General features: G+C 47.4%; 3 protein-coding genes across 5 annotated transcripts in view; 1 reads left to right on the forward strand and 2 right to left on the reverse strand.

Moving 5' to 3' along the window:
* Nucleotides 1–20: 20 nt before the first annotated feature.
* Nucleotides 21–10384, forward strand: H257_16899 (hypothetical protein). Of its 3 annotated transcripts, XM_009845511.1 has the most exons (12): nucleotides 21–365; nucleotides 417–473; nucleotides 530–1589; nucleotides 2453–2675; nucleotides 2755–3058; nucleotides 3847–4162; nucleotides 5280–5801; nucleotides 6356–6771; nucleotides 7335–7618; nucleotides 7673–7787; nucleotides 8193–8297; nucleotides 9464–10384. In XM_009845511.1, exons 1-12 carry the CDS (start codon nucleotides 27–29, stop codon nucleotides 10190–10192), a joined length of 4470 nt encoding a protein of 1489 aa, XP_009843813.1. In that variant the 5' UTR covers nucleotides 21–26; the 3' UTR covers nucleotides 10193–10384. The 3 variants fall into 3 exon arrangements, with proteins under 3 accessions (XP_009843813.1, XP_009843812.1, XP_009843814.1); XM_009845510.1 differs by lacking the exon at nucleotides 9464–10384 and having other exon boundaries at nucleotides 8193–8393; XM_009845512.1 differs by lacking the exons at nucleotides 7335–7618; nucleotides 7673–7787; nucleotides 8193–8297; nucleotides 9464–10384 and having other exon boundaries at nucleotides 6356–6823.
* Nucleotides 10385–11434: 1050 nt separating this feature from the next.
* H257_16900 (hypothetical protein) lies at nucleotides 11435–15335 on the reverse strand (the record flags this gene model as incomplete). Its single annotated transcript, XM_009845513.1, has 4 exons — nucleotides 11435–12382; nucleotides 12426–12974; nucleotides 13028–13375; nucleotides 13444–15335. 4 exons carry the CDS (start codon nucleotides 15333–15335, stop codon nucleotides 11464–11466), a joined length of 3708 nt encoding a protein of 1235 aa, XP_009843815.1. The 3' UTR covers nucleotides 11435–11463.
* Nucleotides 15336–16866: 1531 nt separating this feature from the next.
* The window catches only part of H257_16901 (hypothetical protein), a gene marked incomplete at both ends in the record, with an annotated part of 3408 nt that continues 3322 nt past the window's right edge, over nucleotides 16867–16952 (reverse strand). The window contains one exon of the mRNA XM_009845514.1: nucleotides 16867–16874. Coding sequence (XP_009843816.1) covers nucleotides 16867–16874 — 8 coding nt within the window. The remainder of the gene's footprint in view (nucleotides 16875–16952) is intronic.

Consider the following 16952-nt stretch of genomic DNA (forward strand, 5'->3'; position numbering starts at 1 on the left):
CCATTCACAGTCAGAGAAAGGCCGTCATGTCGTTGGGGGAGCACCAGAAGGAGATGCTCGCCCTCGCGCGGCAGCAGAACGTCCTCGTCAGCGGTAAGAGCGGGATCGGCAAGACCTTTGCGGCCGCTTTCCTCATCCGGGAAACCCTGCTCAATGACGCCGAGGGGAAGGCGCTTGTCCTCGTGTCCGGTGCCGCCAAAACGACCGAAGTGTTCAACTTAGTCACGCGTCTGTGCTCGGCAAAGGTCGTCGTCGCGTCAGAGAGCTCAGAGCACCTATGGCGAGATGCATCATACTCGAAGCGCGAGTGTGCACATGCTAGAGTGCTGTGTGTGTCCCCCGCGATTGCGTCCAACCTGTTTCATGTCAGTTGTGCCCGTTGTATTTGTTTTGGACTGACCATACTGGTTGTGTAGCTGGGGCATCTTTCATACGCGAATGTGGCGCTGATTGTCGTGGAAGATACCGAAGAAGTACGACAAGATGGCGCAATATGCGATTGATGACGCTGTGATTGTTTTCCATGTAGATGTTCACGACGGCGGCGACGTTCACTGCGACCCTGGCATCCAAATACACCAAACAGCCGCGGCATACTCGTCCGAAACTGTTTGCGATGGTGTCCAAGACGCTGTCAGAGCTCGATTTACCCACAAGCAGCAATCCATTGTACCCGCTCGTGTCGGCGTTTTGCATCACCCAGCCGACATTTCGAAAGCGTGCAACAATCGCCCCGATCATTGTCGAAACCTTCCAGTACGAGGCGACCAACTACACGGGGACTGTGGGCCACCCCGTGGAGTTTCTCCGTGGCGCGAATGCCTTGCACTGCAACGCCGAGGCATTGCTTGCGAGCTTATTGGCGCTCGGCAGCAACGGGAGCACCAACTCGCAGTACGACGTGATGATTGAAAGCCGGTGCAAGCAATTTGCCGACGCCGCTGAAACCGTGTTGGAGCAGCTGGGGCTATGGTGTTTTCTCAAATACATCGAACTGGAACTTCGCCACGAACTCGACGAAGCGCTGCTCTCCCAAAACGATCGACGCCTGGACGCGCACTCCATCAACCTCTTGACCACATCGGACGAAGCCCCATCAGTCATATCCGCCGCGTCGGACATGTCAGACCATGCCGACGTCAAGTCGACGCGGTCGTTCTTGGATTGGATCGTAACGCAGCAGCAGACGGAGCACGGGGGACTGCAAGCCACGCACTCGCGGCTCAAGAAAGCGGCAGATTTGGTCGGAGCGTACATGGAGAACGCAGCAAGCCACGGCGGACGCTGCTGGATCTTCATGCAACGGCGCGCACATACCCGCGTCGTGGCCGAGTACATGACGGCATGCTTCCCATCGTACCCGCCATGCTGTAGCCTGCAAGGTGGTAGTCAAGCGAGTATTGCAGGGGAAGCAGCAACCAACGGCGCTTTGAAAGCCGTCGACGTGGAAGGGCGGTTCAACGACGGCCGCAATCCAGTGCTCGTGTCCACGGCCTTGTCGACTGAAGTGGACCAGATCGCGCTGTGCGGGCTGGTGATTTCGATGGACGAAGTGGTGGATCCCCACAAACTGCTCGACTTTCGCCAACGTACGTCGTTGCATTACTCTTGTCCTATTAACCAAGCAACAACGTCGACTCGATTATTGCCTTTGTTTTACCCAAAATGTGGACTACTTTTGTGCTGAATCAATCGCGCATATGTATGTACCTATCGATCGATATTCGTTGTACTGACTTTTGTATGTAAAAAGGTGTCAACATGTAATTAGTGTGAAAATTCAAGTATCACAGTAATTGAAGTTTCACACTAATTGAATGTGTTCATGGTGGTTTCAATCTGATTGGCTAAAATGCTTTTGCCGAGGCTGCTATATAGTTCCTTTGGTTGGGTGCATGCATTCATTCATGGTCCATGTCGCTCCAGTTTAAAAGTTCGCAACCGTATTGTCCTTTTTTACCCAAAAGTTGAACACTTTTGGGCTAATGGACCAAATCTAGTATCGATCGATTCTTCTTTGTACTAACTTGTTGTATGTAAAGCGCTATCCAGTGGTGGTTGGTATCACACTAATTGAAGTCACATCGCCCTAATTCGATGGGGTGGCTCGTTTTTTCTGCAATAAACTGATTGGCTCTCAATCCTTGTGCCGATGCTGCTTGTACATTTGTTGGTTGTGTCGATTCCATATTCTCTCTATATATATCGCTCCAGTTTAGAATATAAACAATATGGAGTGTCCTGTGGTGTGATTGGAATCACTCTAATTTGTAAAGTCATACACTACTTCGTTGTGGATGGTGCACATTTCCTACACAATTGAATTTTGGTGTTACCAATACTTTACTTGATTAACATATACTAGTACTGTAGTACATATACCAGTTCTGTATGTAATACATGTACTGTGGGCCGATTCTTGGGTTCATGTGGCCATTCGCTCCTCCTGTAGGCGCACATCCAGACCATGGAGTGTTCAAGTACATTATCGCAGATACGCCGTTGGATTTCGAAAAGTACCGCGCGTTGTTTACCAAGATGGCGACGTTGCTAAGTCTGGACAATGGAAATGGCGGCAACGATCAGGAAACACTAGACCAGGCTGTGATGCCACGTCTCAAGCAACGATATGGCAGCCACCACCACCACCACGGTGGCCACGGCGGTCGCACCAAGTATGTATTACCCCCCCCCCGACCCCCCCATTCCCCCAGCCCCCCCCCTGGACTTTGATGACGTTGTTGGGGAATGTAGGTACGAACTGTACCATGCTGACGTCAAGGCGAAGATGACGTTGGACAACTCGATTGCGCTCTTGACTGCGTTTTGCCATACGCTGCCTGGGATCAAAATTTACGACAACCGCCCGTTGTACGTGATCAAGCGCCATTTGGTGGGCCGGCATCACGACAGTCAAAAGCGATTTCGGTCTACTAGTACTACTACTAGTAACAACTACGACGACGACGACGCCGACAACCACCGAAAGTTCCTGTACTCGGCGAGTTTGAAATTGCCGTCGATGCTTCGTGTCAAGCACGTGTTGTTGACCCCAAAGGTATGAAAACATACATTCTAGTACACACACATTCTAGTATACCTGAAAAAGCGAGGTGTTCTTGTCGTTGTAGTCAAAGTTTGAATGGTTGGGGTGCTGTACCAAATTGATTGAACTGACATTTTGTATTGAATAAATGACACACTATTTGAAGTTACACACACAAATTCAATATGGACTGGGTGGAAGCGATTTGACTTGAGCAAGTCGATTCGCCACCACTTGATTTATCTGCTGGGTTTTCATTGGTCGATTGTTGTAAAGAAATATTTTAAATGTACGTTTTTTATTTAAATTGTTTTAGTCTGCTTGCTCATTCCAATAGAGATGCCCACTCCAAATTCGAATCGACTAGACTACTGTATATTGTCCTTTTCGCTGAAATTTGGACTTGGCAGCTGATTCGAGAAGCGTGTTGGGGCAGATTTTAAGCTTATTCAATGTATGGTATACTCATTTCAAGATCAACATTTTGGCCTGGGTCAAACTGTGGGGTCAAACGATCCTAGTCGTTGATTGGATGACATTTCTCATTCGTGCACTTTGATTGGCTAGGACATTCTAAAATCCAATTGTTTCAATCTCATTCTACAAAATAGTTGTCCATATTGGAGCGGATTTGACAATATCTATAGATCAATCATCGAATGAGGAATACATAAATGGATGAGCATGATCCGTGGACGTCCTATTATAAAAGGACGTATAATTAAATTTAAAAAATCAAAAAATAAATAAAATAATAATAAACAAAAACGTTTAAAAAAATAAATAAAAGTCCTACGTAGGTGGTGTCTGCCAAGCAAGCGAAATGCATGGCCGCGTACAAAGCCGTGGAATTATTGCTTAAACGGGGGTTCCTTGATCGATCGTTCAAGTCCAAGCTCCTAGTCAACCGCAACTTTATCCCCCAGGAGTCGGTGGACGAAGACATGGAGCTGGAGACGCAAAACAGCTACGACATCCCCGCCGCCACGGCCGTCGAGATGGGCCTCGCGCCTATCAAATCGAAATTCACGCAAGACACTGACCAGGCAGTCATGTACTTGTACGGGCTGGGCGGCATGCCATACGGAATCCTGTGTACCGAGCCCCTTTACGGAGGTATATTGTGCGTGCAAAATGGGATGCCAAATCCATCGATCACATGTGTTTTATAAAGTTATTGACATTTGTATGCACAAAAAGTGTCCAACACAAGTGATTGATGCCCATATTGTCTTTCAGCCAAAATTCGGACTTTTATGCTGATTTGCCAAACCCATCGATTGATTTTTGCATGCAAACAGCCGTGATACCCATCACACTAGTTTTAGTCACACACTAATTAGATGTTTATTGGTTGAACCGATGATTTACGGCAATCTGATTGGCTCGATGCTTCTGTCGCGACTCTTTCTGCACATTTGGATTGTGTCGATACATACATTCGACACGTCGCTCCAGTTTTAAATATTCACACTAATAAATCCAGTCAGACACGAATGAGTTGATGGTGATTGATTGGTTGAACGGTGACTTTCCCCTGCAATCGGATTGGCTAATTATGTTTTTTGGCGATTTCGGATTGGCTAATTATTTATTTGGGCGAAATCGTGTGCCCATTTGGTATTGTCTTTCTTTTACCCAAAATTTGGTTGACTTTTGATTCTTTGCCAAATCTATCGATTCTTCGTTGTCCTGACTTTTGTATGTCGTCCAGTATCACATTAATTTCAGTCACATACTACTTTGGTGTTGAATTGTCGAAGGGTGGATCATTTGATTGGCCACTTGTTAGAGTTCTTGGTTTTGATTGGTCGATCTTTGATTGTCTGCCGATATGTGGTGATTCTGCTCATTCGATTGAGCACAACCCAAACACTCGAATTTCGAATATATCGACTTGACTAATAGTTCGATACATCGTTCAACAGGCTCGTCCCGTCCAGTGTGGAATAATATAAATACACGCATTAACCAACCATCTGAACGAAAACCCCTTTAAACAACGAAAATATTGTGCTTTCGAGTGAAATTTCATTGTGTTGTGGTTTCTCGTTGGAATTTAAATCGATTTGATTGGCTACCTCAGATATGAGCTCAAAATGATTAGCCAATCAAAACCTTCTCCATGAAATTCAACAACCAATCAATCAGATCGATTGTGGATCGGTTTGGTCGACGCGATTCGATTGCACCCCCGCCGCAAATTTGTACTATCAAATCGATCGTGAATTAGGCAAAACAAATGGGTCGTGGCGCTTTGAACTCAAAACCAGCCACGTGATGACGCCCGCCGTGCAAAGTGTCCATATGTCGACGCACCCAAAGCAGGTGACGCTGCCCCGCGCCGAGTTGGTTCTGGCGTTGCAGTTCCATGTGATGCTCATGCGGTTGATTTGCTACGGCGTGGACGCCGCCGCCAACCACCGCGACGATGACGTGGAAGCTGCATTTTCGTCCAAGAATGACAAGGGGTACATCGTCGTGCCAGTGCTACTTGGTGGAGACGAAGAACGGGTCGACATTGACTGGGCCGTGCTGCATAATTTGATGCAAACGGCGCTCCTTCGACCGGCGTGGCCTCTGCCGACCACCCCCCACGGTTTGGCCATTGACGAGTGGATTTTCGTGTCCAATAGACGCCGAGACGTCGCATATGTCGTGCAAGGTATCACCCCCGTGTTGGTCGGTGACGTGGCACGCCGGGTGGTGGCCAACAATCAGTATTGGTCGTATACGATTCAACGGGCCAAATCAGGTAGGGTGATGATGATGATATTGTGGTATATTCGATACAAGTTTCCAGACCCCGTCGAATCGAATCACGTTAATCGACGCTATTGGCTAATCCAATTTTGTTTGGATTATTTGATTGGGTCTTACAGAAAAGACAAGTATATCAACAACCAATCACAACTCCAGCGTGATTCAATATTGATTTGACAAACCACGCGAATTTTGCAAGTGTATAGCGAATATTCACAATACAGTATTTATTGTCTTTACCCAAACTTTGGATTTTTGTGTTCGGATTCGCCAAATTTATCGATCGATATTCAATGTACAGACTTTTATATGTAAAATATTCGTCCAGTGTCGCACGAGTTGAAGTCACACACGAATTTTTGATGTTGATTTGGATTTGATTGGCTACTTGATTCATGTCTTGTGTTTTGATTGGTCGATCATCGATTGTGTGCCGATATGGTTATTCTGCTCATTCTCGAGATTGAGTGGCGATTATTCGAATCCTCGACAAGATCGTAACACCAGTGTATGGTTTACCATATATATATATATTGATAATTATAGCGCCGGGCGTGCCCATCTTGGGCCGGTGGTACACCAAGGACGCCCTGCTCAAGTCGACCCCGGAGCAGCCGCTCGTGCACGGGATTGAAATCCCCGCGGCCGTGCCGCTAATCCGATACGTCCTTGAACAAGGCACGTCGCCCCTCGAGTATGGCCACTTGAAGGAGCGGCTGCTAATTCCAGACCAAACGTCCATCTTATCGCTGCGCAAGTCGCAGTACTTTGAAGCGATTCGGCTCTTGCCGCTCTTGTTTGAGTTTGAACGCAAGTGCCAGCTGTCGACGTTGATGTTTGCCGTGGGGCGTGATATTCACGTCAAGTATTTGGAGCAAGCGACGACTAAACCGGCCTACGAACGACTGGAAATGCTGGGCGATTGCTTTCTCAAACTCGAGTCCACGTGGTGGCTGTACCAGGTTGCCATATGATACATTTATATATATATATATAGTGTTGTGTGTGCATGTGGCCAACATATTGGGTATATAATATATTTTTGTGTGTGCCCGAGTCACGAAATCCATTCTTCGTCGATGATGATTGTGGGTAACGAACGTTGCTGAAAGTTAAAATACTAGTATGTATTCTTTCCTACATTATTATCTATTTCCAACCAAATATATTTGAAAACATATATGTATGTACGTACAGTCATCAATAAGTATTTGAACGCCCACATCCGAATGCAAAGGTTGCACGAGGATAATATATATATATATTTAATAAAAAAAAGAAGAGGATTTCGTTTTTGTTTCTTGACCATTTGATTCAGCATGCATATTGAATACAATGTATAATCTTTTGGGTTTATTTGGTCAATGGATCTGTCAAGTTTTGGTTTTGCACTCTACAAACTAAACTTTGAATCCTCGAAATGGACAAAAAATAGTGTACATGTCACGTTGGAATATATATATATATATATATATATATATATATATATATATATCATGGTATGGTCACCACGATGTTTTTGTAGAACCGCCCCGACGTCAAGTCGGAAGGCACGTTGTCCATGCTGCGAGGCGACATGATCCGCAACGACCGGCTGTGCAAACTCTCGATGGATAAAATGCTGCACCACTACATGATTTACCCCGCCGACTTTGAACAACGCCCATTTCGAACGTGGATTCCAAGCTGTATGGGGCGAACTCCCGATGCTGTCATTGCGCATTTGAAGTGGATTGCAGACGTATTGGAGTCGACTTGCGGGGCGTATATTGAAGGCGCGGGGGAAGTGGCGGGTCGGGCGTTCCTCGAGTACGTTGCATGCTCTGTCGAAAATCTCCCGATTTTTTGACTGGATATGGGTAGGTGGACGGGGTGCTCGGTGTGTGAGACGCCCCAAGTTTACAACAGAACGTACTTTCCCCACTGCCTGCCCCAGCCTGTTCCAGCCCAAGTGGACCCAGAAACTCCCCGTGATCTGGTACTACTTAGTCGTACCTATAAACCACCTACCATTGTTACTGTGGTTGATATTGGTTCAACAACGCTTTTGCTGCAAATTTGAAATATGTATTGTGATTTCTCGCTAGTACGATTCATAGTATCCACGTCTTAATAATTTCGCGTGGTTTTCAATGTCACTTCTGGAAATTCTGATTGGATGAATATAATTTATTCCATAAGAGCCAATCGGATCGATTCAAAATTGGATTCGCCAATAGCGTCCCTTCGATTTGTGATTTACTGTGAATACAGTTGCTCCGCATCCACCATATAGCTCCCTTTGGATACTAGTACACGTTATACTTACTTATGCAATGATATTTAATATATATTGATGGACGCGTTTTAGTCAAATCAACGACTGCTGACGCTTCTTACTTAGGCGACGTGGGACCTCACGCATTTGGGCTACGACGACATTCCCGAGCGCATGTACCTGCTTCAAACGTCATTAAAGTACAATTTCAAGGACAAGCGGTTACTTTTGGTAATCTCCTCCTACCTATATGATATACATTGAATTTCATGAGCACCTGTTTTTATTATTTGTTGTTAATTTTTTGAAAAAAGAAAAGTACCTTGCCCAGAAATTTCTACCAAAATATTTTGATTTTTTAATAAAAAAGTGTTTCTATTCTTTGATATACTAGTTTGAAAAACTCACGGAATCTCGTTTGATATTTTTTTTGAAAAGTACCTTGCCCAGAAATTTCTACCAAAATATTTTGATTTTTTAATAAAAAAGTGTTTCTACTCTTTGATACTAGTATACTAGTATGAAAAACTCACGGAATCTCGTTTGATATTTTTTTAAAAATACAGTACGAGCTAGTACTGTAGTGACAAAGATATATTTTCCATTCACGATGCTTCAAATATTTTCACAACGAAATAGTTTTCTTTAGAGTATACATATTATTGTGATTATTCAACATTGGAGCGACGTACCGAATGTATCGACACAAATGGACAGCAGAAAAAATATATCGGCAGAACCATTTTTTGACCAATCAGATTGCAGGAAATCAACACGTCAACCAATCCACTGCGAACTAAGTGTGCGACTTCAATTATTGTCTGTACATGGGCATTTCCGCTGGCCTTTGGCTTTATTTTTCCTTACAACTTTCCGTACAAATAATATCGATCGATCGATGGACTTGGCAGATATGTAGTAGCAGCACCAACGACAGTCCAAACTTTGAAAGAAAAGCAATATATATAGTGGATTCGATACAAATTTGGGGAGGGGGTGCAATCGAATCGCGCCGACCAAACCGATCCATACTCGATCTGATTGGTTGAATTTCATTTAGAAGGTTTTGATTGGTTAATAATTTTGAGCTCATCTGAAGTAGCCAATCAAATCGATTTAAATTCCAACGAGAAACCACCACACGAAATGTCACTCGAAAGCACAATAGTGGATTCGATACGAATTTCCACACCTTGTCGAATCGAATCAATCGAATCGACGGTATTGGCTAATCCAATTTTGTGTGGATTATTTGATTGGTTCTTACAGAAACGACAAGTATCCTCACCAAAAATCAGAACACTGTGATTCAATATCAATTCGACAAACAACCACGCAAATTTTGAAACTTTATCGCGCATAAATTACAATATATATAAATATATATATATATATAGGAAGCCATCACACACCCATCCGTGGCGCAGTGGCTGATCCATGCCGACAAAACGACAACCAATGTTGTGTGGAAGGGCGACTATGAGCGGCTCGAGTACTTGGGGGATGCGCTGATCGAGTACCTTGTCGTGACGTACGCATATATTGCGCACCCGACGTGGCAGCCTGGCGCGTTGACCGACTGGAAAGGCGCGACCGTGAGCAACGACGCGCTCGGCAAAGCCGCGCTCATTTGCTTCCACATCGACCAGATCATGCTCACGGGCTCCATGCGATTGGATCCGCTTCTCGTGGACAAGTTGGCCGACCTCAAGCGATTGCATGCGGAAGGGAGTTCGGAGCGGCCCCATGTGACCATGCCAAAGATCTTTGCCGATGGCTTCGAAGCCCTCTGCGCCGCAGTATTTCTCGATGCTGGATGTGACCTCCATGTGATCCGCGACATCTTTCTCGGCCCGCTTCTCAGCGTCGTGGGGCCGGACGCTGTCGCACACGTCACTCGAAAAAATACTCCCAAACCCGTCGATATAAGCCCCCCCCCGACACTTTCCACCACCGATGCCGCTGGTGAAAACGTCGAGGAGGACAATCTCAGACATGGGGAGGATGTACGCAACAACGACAACGATGAGGCTGCAGTGAAACCGGAACCGGCGCGCGTGAGCCATATATCCACCCACCAACAACCGATTGAAATCATTGAAATCGAAGACAGCGACGACGAATAGGCAGTCGCGTCCGTCCCTCTAGCCGATGGGATTATTGCCTCAATCGTGAAGTGTACAAGGGGCCAACATAAGCATGGTATAGTAGTTTGTACAAGCTTCAATTGGATCAAATGGATCCCTCGAATACTACAGTGTATTTGGCGAAATGACTCACAAGTCTAAGTTTGGGTAAAATGCACACTACTACGGTATTGCGGAGTATTTGTACACTACAATGACAATCCTCGCTATCAAATCAATAGGAAGTAATTCCTTTCATACAATGTGGGGGCATTTTAATAACTATTCTGCTCCTATAATACATCACGTCCTGTCATCCCCTGGCTGTGCATTCGAAGGAGTATGATAATTACTACTACTGTACGTACATCTAGATAAAATCATTTAGACCACCGCATTTCTACTAACTGTTACTGGTATACCCTCCGTATGATTAATTACTAAGGTGATTCATGTAATTCCCGGCCAGCAAATGCCCAATCACAATCATCCATGGACTATGATTAGACAAAATTACGTACTCTTGCATCAAATACTTGTAACATTTAATATTGAGGTTGTTGGACATGTTATACAGTTTTTATATTAGTTGCACTTCTAAATTTAATTACTTGAATACTTTATACCTATCATTATTCACTTAAATAATGTATGCCTGATTTGGGCATACATTATTCAAGTGATTTCCTGGCGGGGAATTAAATTCACATGGGAAAATTTCAATTTTAGAAATATTCGACGTGCAAATTGGCCATGCGATACAAATGATGGGACCTGCATAAAGTTATAAAGCTCGTCACGATCTTCAAAATGCATGTTTTCGTAGGGTGGCGAGTTGTGGCACTCAGAAAGTAGGCCAAGCTGGCCGGGAATTACATGAATCACCTTACTACACCATTTTTCAGGTTAATTTCGGTAACAGTTACTAATACCGTTAACGTTAGAAGAAGTAAACGATGAACACAGGAGACTCCGCGCCTAAAACGTAAGCTGTATACAATGTGCAAGTAAAAACAAGACCGATTAACCCCCTACGACTGCAACCTAAATGCTGCAAAACTGTCGTTGCGGAATGTTGCGATAAGGGCCACCTTTGTATTTGCTACATTGGCCTGCCGGTACACTGTATTTGGCAAGTGTTTTGTGCCCTTGCGCACTGATATCACCCGAATCTGTTTGTAGACAGATTGTCATACCAAGTGTAGATGCTCGTAGTTGTGCACACTTCAAGCATACAAAGCATCACGATATTGTAGTTTCACGCATTAAACCTACAGTCCTGTGCATGACTTTGTGCGGCGAATGGTGGAAAGGTCGTGCTGGCCCTTCAACACCGGCAGCACGAGGGTTCCCATACTCTTGTGCACCCTTGCATCAAACACTTTTCGCTTCGCTTCGGGGGTTCTCGCCACTTGAATTCGCGTGGGGGGCCATCGCATAAGGTTGGCGTCGTGTGCGATGGCTTCGAAGGGGGACCCCGGGGACGTGCTCGGTCTTCGTTTTCCTATCTGGGGGGCGATGTTTTGGATCGCTGGCATGAGTCCTCGCATGGATCTGGCAGTCGGGCGTTTTCTCCGACCAGGAATGTGAAGTCGAGGCAAACCATCTGCGTCCAAATCTTCTTCAATCAAAGTGTGGAGGGGATGCTTTTCCAGCAGGTTGTCTGCAAGCACATGGTCAAACAACGGTTTCGACGGAGCGGATTGGTCGTCGTCGTCATCGCTCTCATACTCGTCACTGTCTATGCATTGAATGGGATCTGGCGCCGGTGGAGGAACTTCGGTGGGGGTCATAATGTCGGGTTTGTTTAGTTGATTGTCGGTCAATGGGCCAGAAAGGGGGCTCAGGGGGGTAGTAGAGGGAGCCGCCTCGCGCAACTGCGACGCCAACGACAAGGAAAAATCCCGATTGGGCTCCATCGAAAGCGTGTAAAATTCCTTTTCCACGTTCACTGGGGGCGTTGTCTGGTTTCGACAATCCGTCCGAAATGGGATTTGCCCCACACGTTTCAGCTTCCGGGACAACGATTTCGACTCGACGTCGTCGCAGCTCCACAGCAAGTTCAAACTCGGCAAAAATGCACCCACAGACACACTTTTCATCATCGTTGTCGAGATCGACTGGTCAACCAATTTGTGGTCGTCCACGACACTGAGGTACAACGCTTTCTCTCGGCCTGTGAGCCGTGTCCTAGGAATAAAACCCGTGAAATTTGCGAGGGCATTAGCCGTACATTGGCTGATGAAGCAGTGCTTCAAACCGAACTTTGCTGTCGCGGGGCAGCTCCAAGAGCCGTCGCATCACGAAGGCAGCGTCGTCCATGTCGAGCGACTCGAGAAATCTCACCACTGCCACCGTAGCGGTCGGGAATATTGCCATCACATGCACCAACAACGACTGAGACGTGCCAACACGGTCAAAGTAGCGCAAAAACGAAGATATGTTTGGGAATTGCACCAGCAATTGTACCGCCAGGTCCAATCCAAACGACGCGTGGAGCATTTTCCGGACGCACTTGGCCAGTCGATGGATGTCCACGGTTGTCAGGAGGTCTCCACCAAATAAAAGGGGGCTGAAGCCGCGAACATTGGACACCGTTGCGCCATGAAATATCTCCACAAAATATGCCATGTCACCTGACAGATTCTGGCAAGTCGTGAGAAATGGCTCGTGGAAGGTGGCGTTGAGCTTGCCGAGCAACTGGAGGAGATGCGTGGCGACGGTCGAATTGTGCCCGAGTAGCAGCGTACACAGCCTTGCAATGTTTTCTTCCGTCCAAAATCTATGGACGGTTCAATCATAAAACACATCGTGAGACAAACACATGATTGGTACCCGGCATCGATGGCTTCTGTAGGCAGCCATTCCGCGTGATTTCGTAACATCGTCAACAAGTCGATTCGATCCGACGTTGCGAGACGATACAGCACTGCCGCGAGTTGAATCTGGACAGACTTGGAGCAGTAGCTAGCAATCATGGCGTACGTTTCCAAGCTGTCGCGAGTGTTGAGGTCCGCGCCTAGCGATTCATGCACCGCCGCAACCTGCGCCAGTGCCATTGGATCGTCCAAGATACGAAATTGCTCCACCAACAGCGACCGGATGTCCCACGAGTGGTGCTCCAGCGCTCTCAGGATGTTGCCGATTGTGATGTTGTCAAACGTGTGGACACTCATGATCAACCTACCAGCGAACGAGGAACCATTAAAAACCGCAGCAGTGTATGGGGAGAAGAACAACGGCACATATACCGGGACAAAATGTTCCGACGGGGGTTGGGGATAACTCGAAGGAAAGCGGCGCGACCGGAAGTGTCCAGCCCCTCGATGAAGCCGTTGAGCTCCCGAAGCATAGACTGTGACAGCCCAAGAGCTAGATCCAGGTACAGCTGAACGTCAGCACTTGTGAACGCCTGCATGAGCTCCACGAGCATGAGCGAATCCGGTACATGCTCTAAGTAATTGAACAAAGCATGCAATGTCGGTTCGTCTAAGTGAATCAAGGCTTGGAGGAGACTTTGAATCGTGACGGGGGAGGTCACGGCCTCCAGCAGCTCCGATAGGACTAGCAGTTCCAACTTGGATCGAAGGGGGGATTGAAACAGCTCAACCAGGGTGGCGTAGCTCGACGAGGGAACGTGCCGGAGCAGCCGAAGGACTTCTCGCGCATCCATTTCGCCGGGGGGTGCCGCGAGGAAACCAAGGACGCGACAGTTTAACGATCGGTCAGACGTGTGGAGAACGGTCGTAGCGAGGGCGGTCTTTTGATCCGAGCCGAAGCGGACTAGGAGTCGAAGAGTAGGGTCCACTATAGTTGGAGCGTCCAACCAAAGGTGCTGAAGGGACTGCAACAGCCGAAATGGAGAGTCTACGCCGTCGAGGATGGTGTAAATATGGGGGCGCACGAGGTCGGGCAGGGTGAGAAGTGTGAGCAGGGGGTCGAGGCTATCGGGATGTAGCGTTTCGAGGTAAGGCGCGAGCGAGTGCAGCTCGCTGGGGGGCAAAGTGGATGTGATGGTCAACAGGGCACTCAATTGCGCCAATGGAAATTGCACCAACGCAATCCCAAAGGTGACGTTTATGTCGTCTAGTAGGAAGAGGCGCACAAGCTCCAGTTGGTCGTTAGTGTTGCAATGGCCAAACACGTTGAAACACCGTGGCAGGTGCTGAGTGTGGGTTTTGGCCAGCACCAGAACAAAAGCAATGAACGGCAACGGATCAGGCAACGCGGATGCGAACTGAAGAACGTGATTTGCATCGGTCAAGGACACTTCCAAGTAGCTGATGGTGGTAATTACGTCTTCAAGAACGTCTTCGTTGGGCGACAAGTGCTTTGCCAAAGTTTCAAGCGACGCCAAGAGGGGATGCAGTGACACGATCACGAGAGCAATCGACGATGCGAATAAGTGGGGGAGCAAGGATTGGATCGAAGCTACGCCTTGACTTGCAAGTGCTACAAGAGGCTCAATCAGGGCGCTCGGGTCAGACTGGGTCAAGAACACGCTGGCGAGGTCTTCGAGCTGCCCCGCAGACGAAAACGACCCCAGCAGATTCAAAAAGGGTTCCAGGTGCAATAAAGGCACATTTACAATGAGCGTCATCCACAGCGGAAAGTGGTCTGTGTTGGCCACGATTGCCAACGTCGAATGCAATAAAGTCGGGGACGCTGGTGAAACTGAACACCATCCCAAGAGCGTCTCAAACGGTGTGGGATACTCGGCAGCTACGTCCAAGATGACGGATTGCCTTGACAAGTCGACGCTGTGGAATAGTGCTGCGAGTGTGGGAAGGTCGTGCATCGAGACGAGCAAGGCGTCCAGCGCCCCACGATCCCACGGTGCTGTAAAACTCGCGTGGAGTTGCGTCAACGTTTGATAGCCCGAGCACGTCTCGTATGGGAATGTTTTGAGCAAGTAGGCACTGACTCGAAGCAGATCGTGCACGTAATCAACGGAAGTGGCGCTCGGTTGCGTTTGAAGGGCCGACCAAATATTGAGTCGAGTGTCTGGAGATTGCTGACTCACCACGCGGTGCAATTGAGCGACCTGCGACGGTCGAAGGTCCTGGGTGGAATTGCGCAGACATCTTTCTTGGGAACCGTGTTCAGGTCGGAAGAACTTGCACTCGTCGGGGTTATCGGCCATGCTGTCGTCGTGGCGCTGTGCTATTTCAACGCGTCGCAGTTACGTCGACCGACGGTTTCGCTTGTCATCAATAATGTAAGTTAACTTAGTACATTCTGTTTACTCGCTCGAAATAGCGTTCACAACTATATACTATCCATGGAAGCTCCACGGTCGACAGTGTCACGAAAATGTTGGATTTGCTGCGTGAAGTTCAAGAATTACCAACGGATGTAACGTCAGCGGATGGTTGTGGAGAGTCAAGTTACGCAGTTGGACAGTGACTGGGGGCGCCCCGTGTCATGATCCCACACTTACCAAGTTGAAGCTACCGGTATGGAAAATGAAACTACTGTAACGTTAGTACTAGTATAGTTTGTTGTGAAGGTTCGAGAATTAACCACTGCGAGGAATTAACTCCCAAACGTACGCGCGTTAGGCCGCGGTACTACCATGTACTACTCTTACCATTGACGGTACAGAACATTTATCATAGGGCGTGCGGTAAGATTGAAATATCCTCCGCTTATCCCAGTCAGCGACACAGGGTCACCACTCATGTGGTATTAACACCGCAGGTCAACGGGCCCTAGTCTTCAATTCACTACTGCCCCCCTCGAAGGGCCGAGTCGCTCGCTGGTCCATTCGATTCTTTGCACTTAGCATTACTACCACCATGAAAGATGGTTTGATCTTAGCGTCGATGGTTGCCACCACGATGGCTGTGGAGACGCACGTACCCCGTGCACAAGTACAGTATGTACCGGTGCGTCAAGGGCATTTGCGAGCAACGTCCCATCTCGTTTGATGAAACCGTAGTGCTGGAGCGCGGGTCGGCACCGACGCTACCAGTTTCGTGGTCTGCGAAGCCACGTGCGTCGGGGCAACTTGCGGTTGAAAGGAGATCGTTTGATGTGGATTTTCTCGACCAATATACTCCACGTCTCACTTGCTCATAACGTTACAACTTTGTAACCGTTACCCAACCCCTACGAGTATAGGATTCCCATAGTAGTTCGTACACTCTGTAACGGATATCATTTCATTTATACCGATGGAAACCCACCGGTAGGCAATTCCAATGTACTCTACACATGCGTCTAGATTCATGAAGCCTACACTGCATAGACGGGCAAGGTTAGCCCGGTTGCTCAAAAACGCGCTCAGCTTCACATTTCACCTCTTGTTATGTTGATGCAATACTGCACTCACTCCTCTGTACTGATGTGCCAGACAGTTAACGCAGTCATCACTACCAGTACCCACCCAGTATGTAGGCAAAATACTCCAACCAAGACGGGGAAATAACTCGACTAGATACTGTATGACCGGCAGTCTGGACGTAACGGTAGATATGTACTGATTGCAGTTCGTTGAGGGGAATAATTTAGGGTCGATTCTAATCATTAACTGCAATACAACTCGAATGACTTAGACTCCTTTGGTACCAGTCTACGAAATACAGTCCTTCGTATCGACCGCAAGACAACTCTGGCACACACCACTCTATACTTTCGACATTGAATGAATCCCCCCCATCCAAGACTTGTCACTACAGCTCTACATACACGATGTAAACTGTGAAAGTAAGCAACGTTATTGCACCTAGAAAACACCGCCGACGGCAACACAAGGACG

The sequence above is a fragment of the Aphanomyces astaci genome (assembly GCF_000520075.1).
Source record: "Aphanomyces astaci strain APO3 unplaced genomic scaffold supercont1.94, whole genome shotgun sequence".
Taxonomy (NCBI): Eukaryota; Oomycota; class Saprolegniomycetes; order Saprolegniales; family Verrucalvaceae; genus Aphanomyces; species Aphanomyces astaci.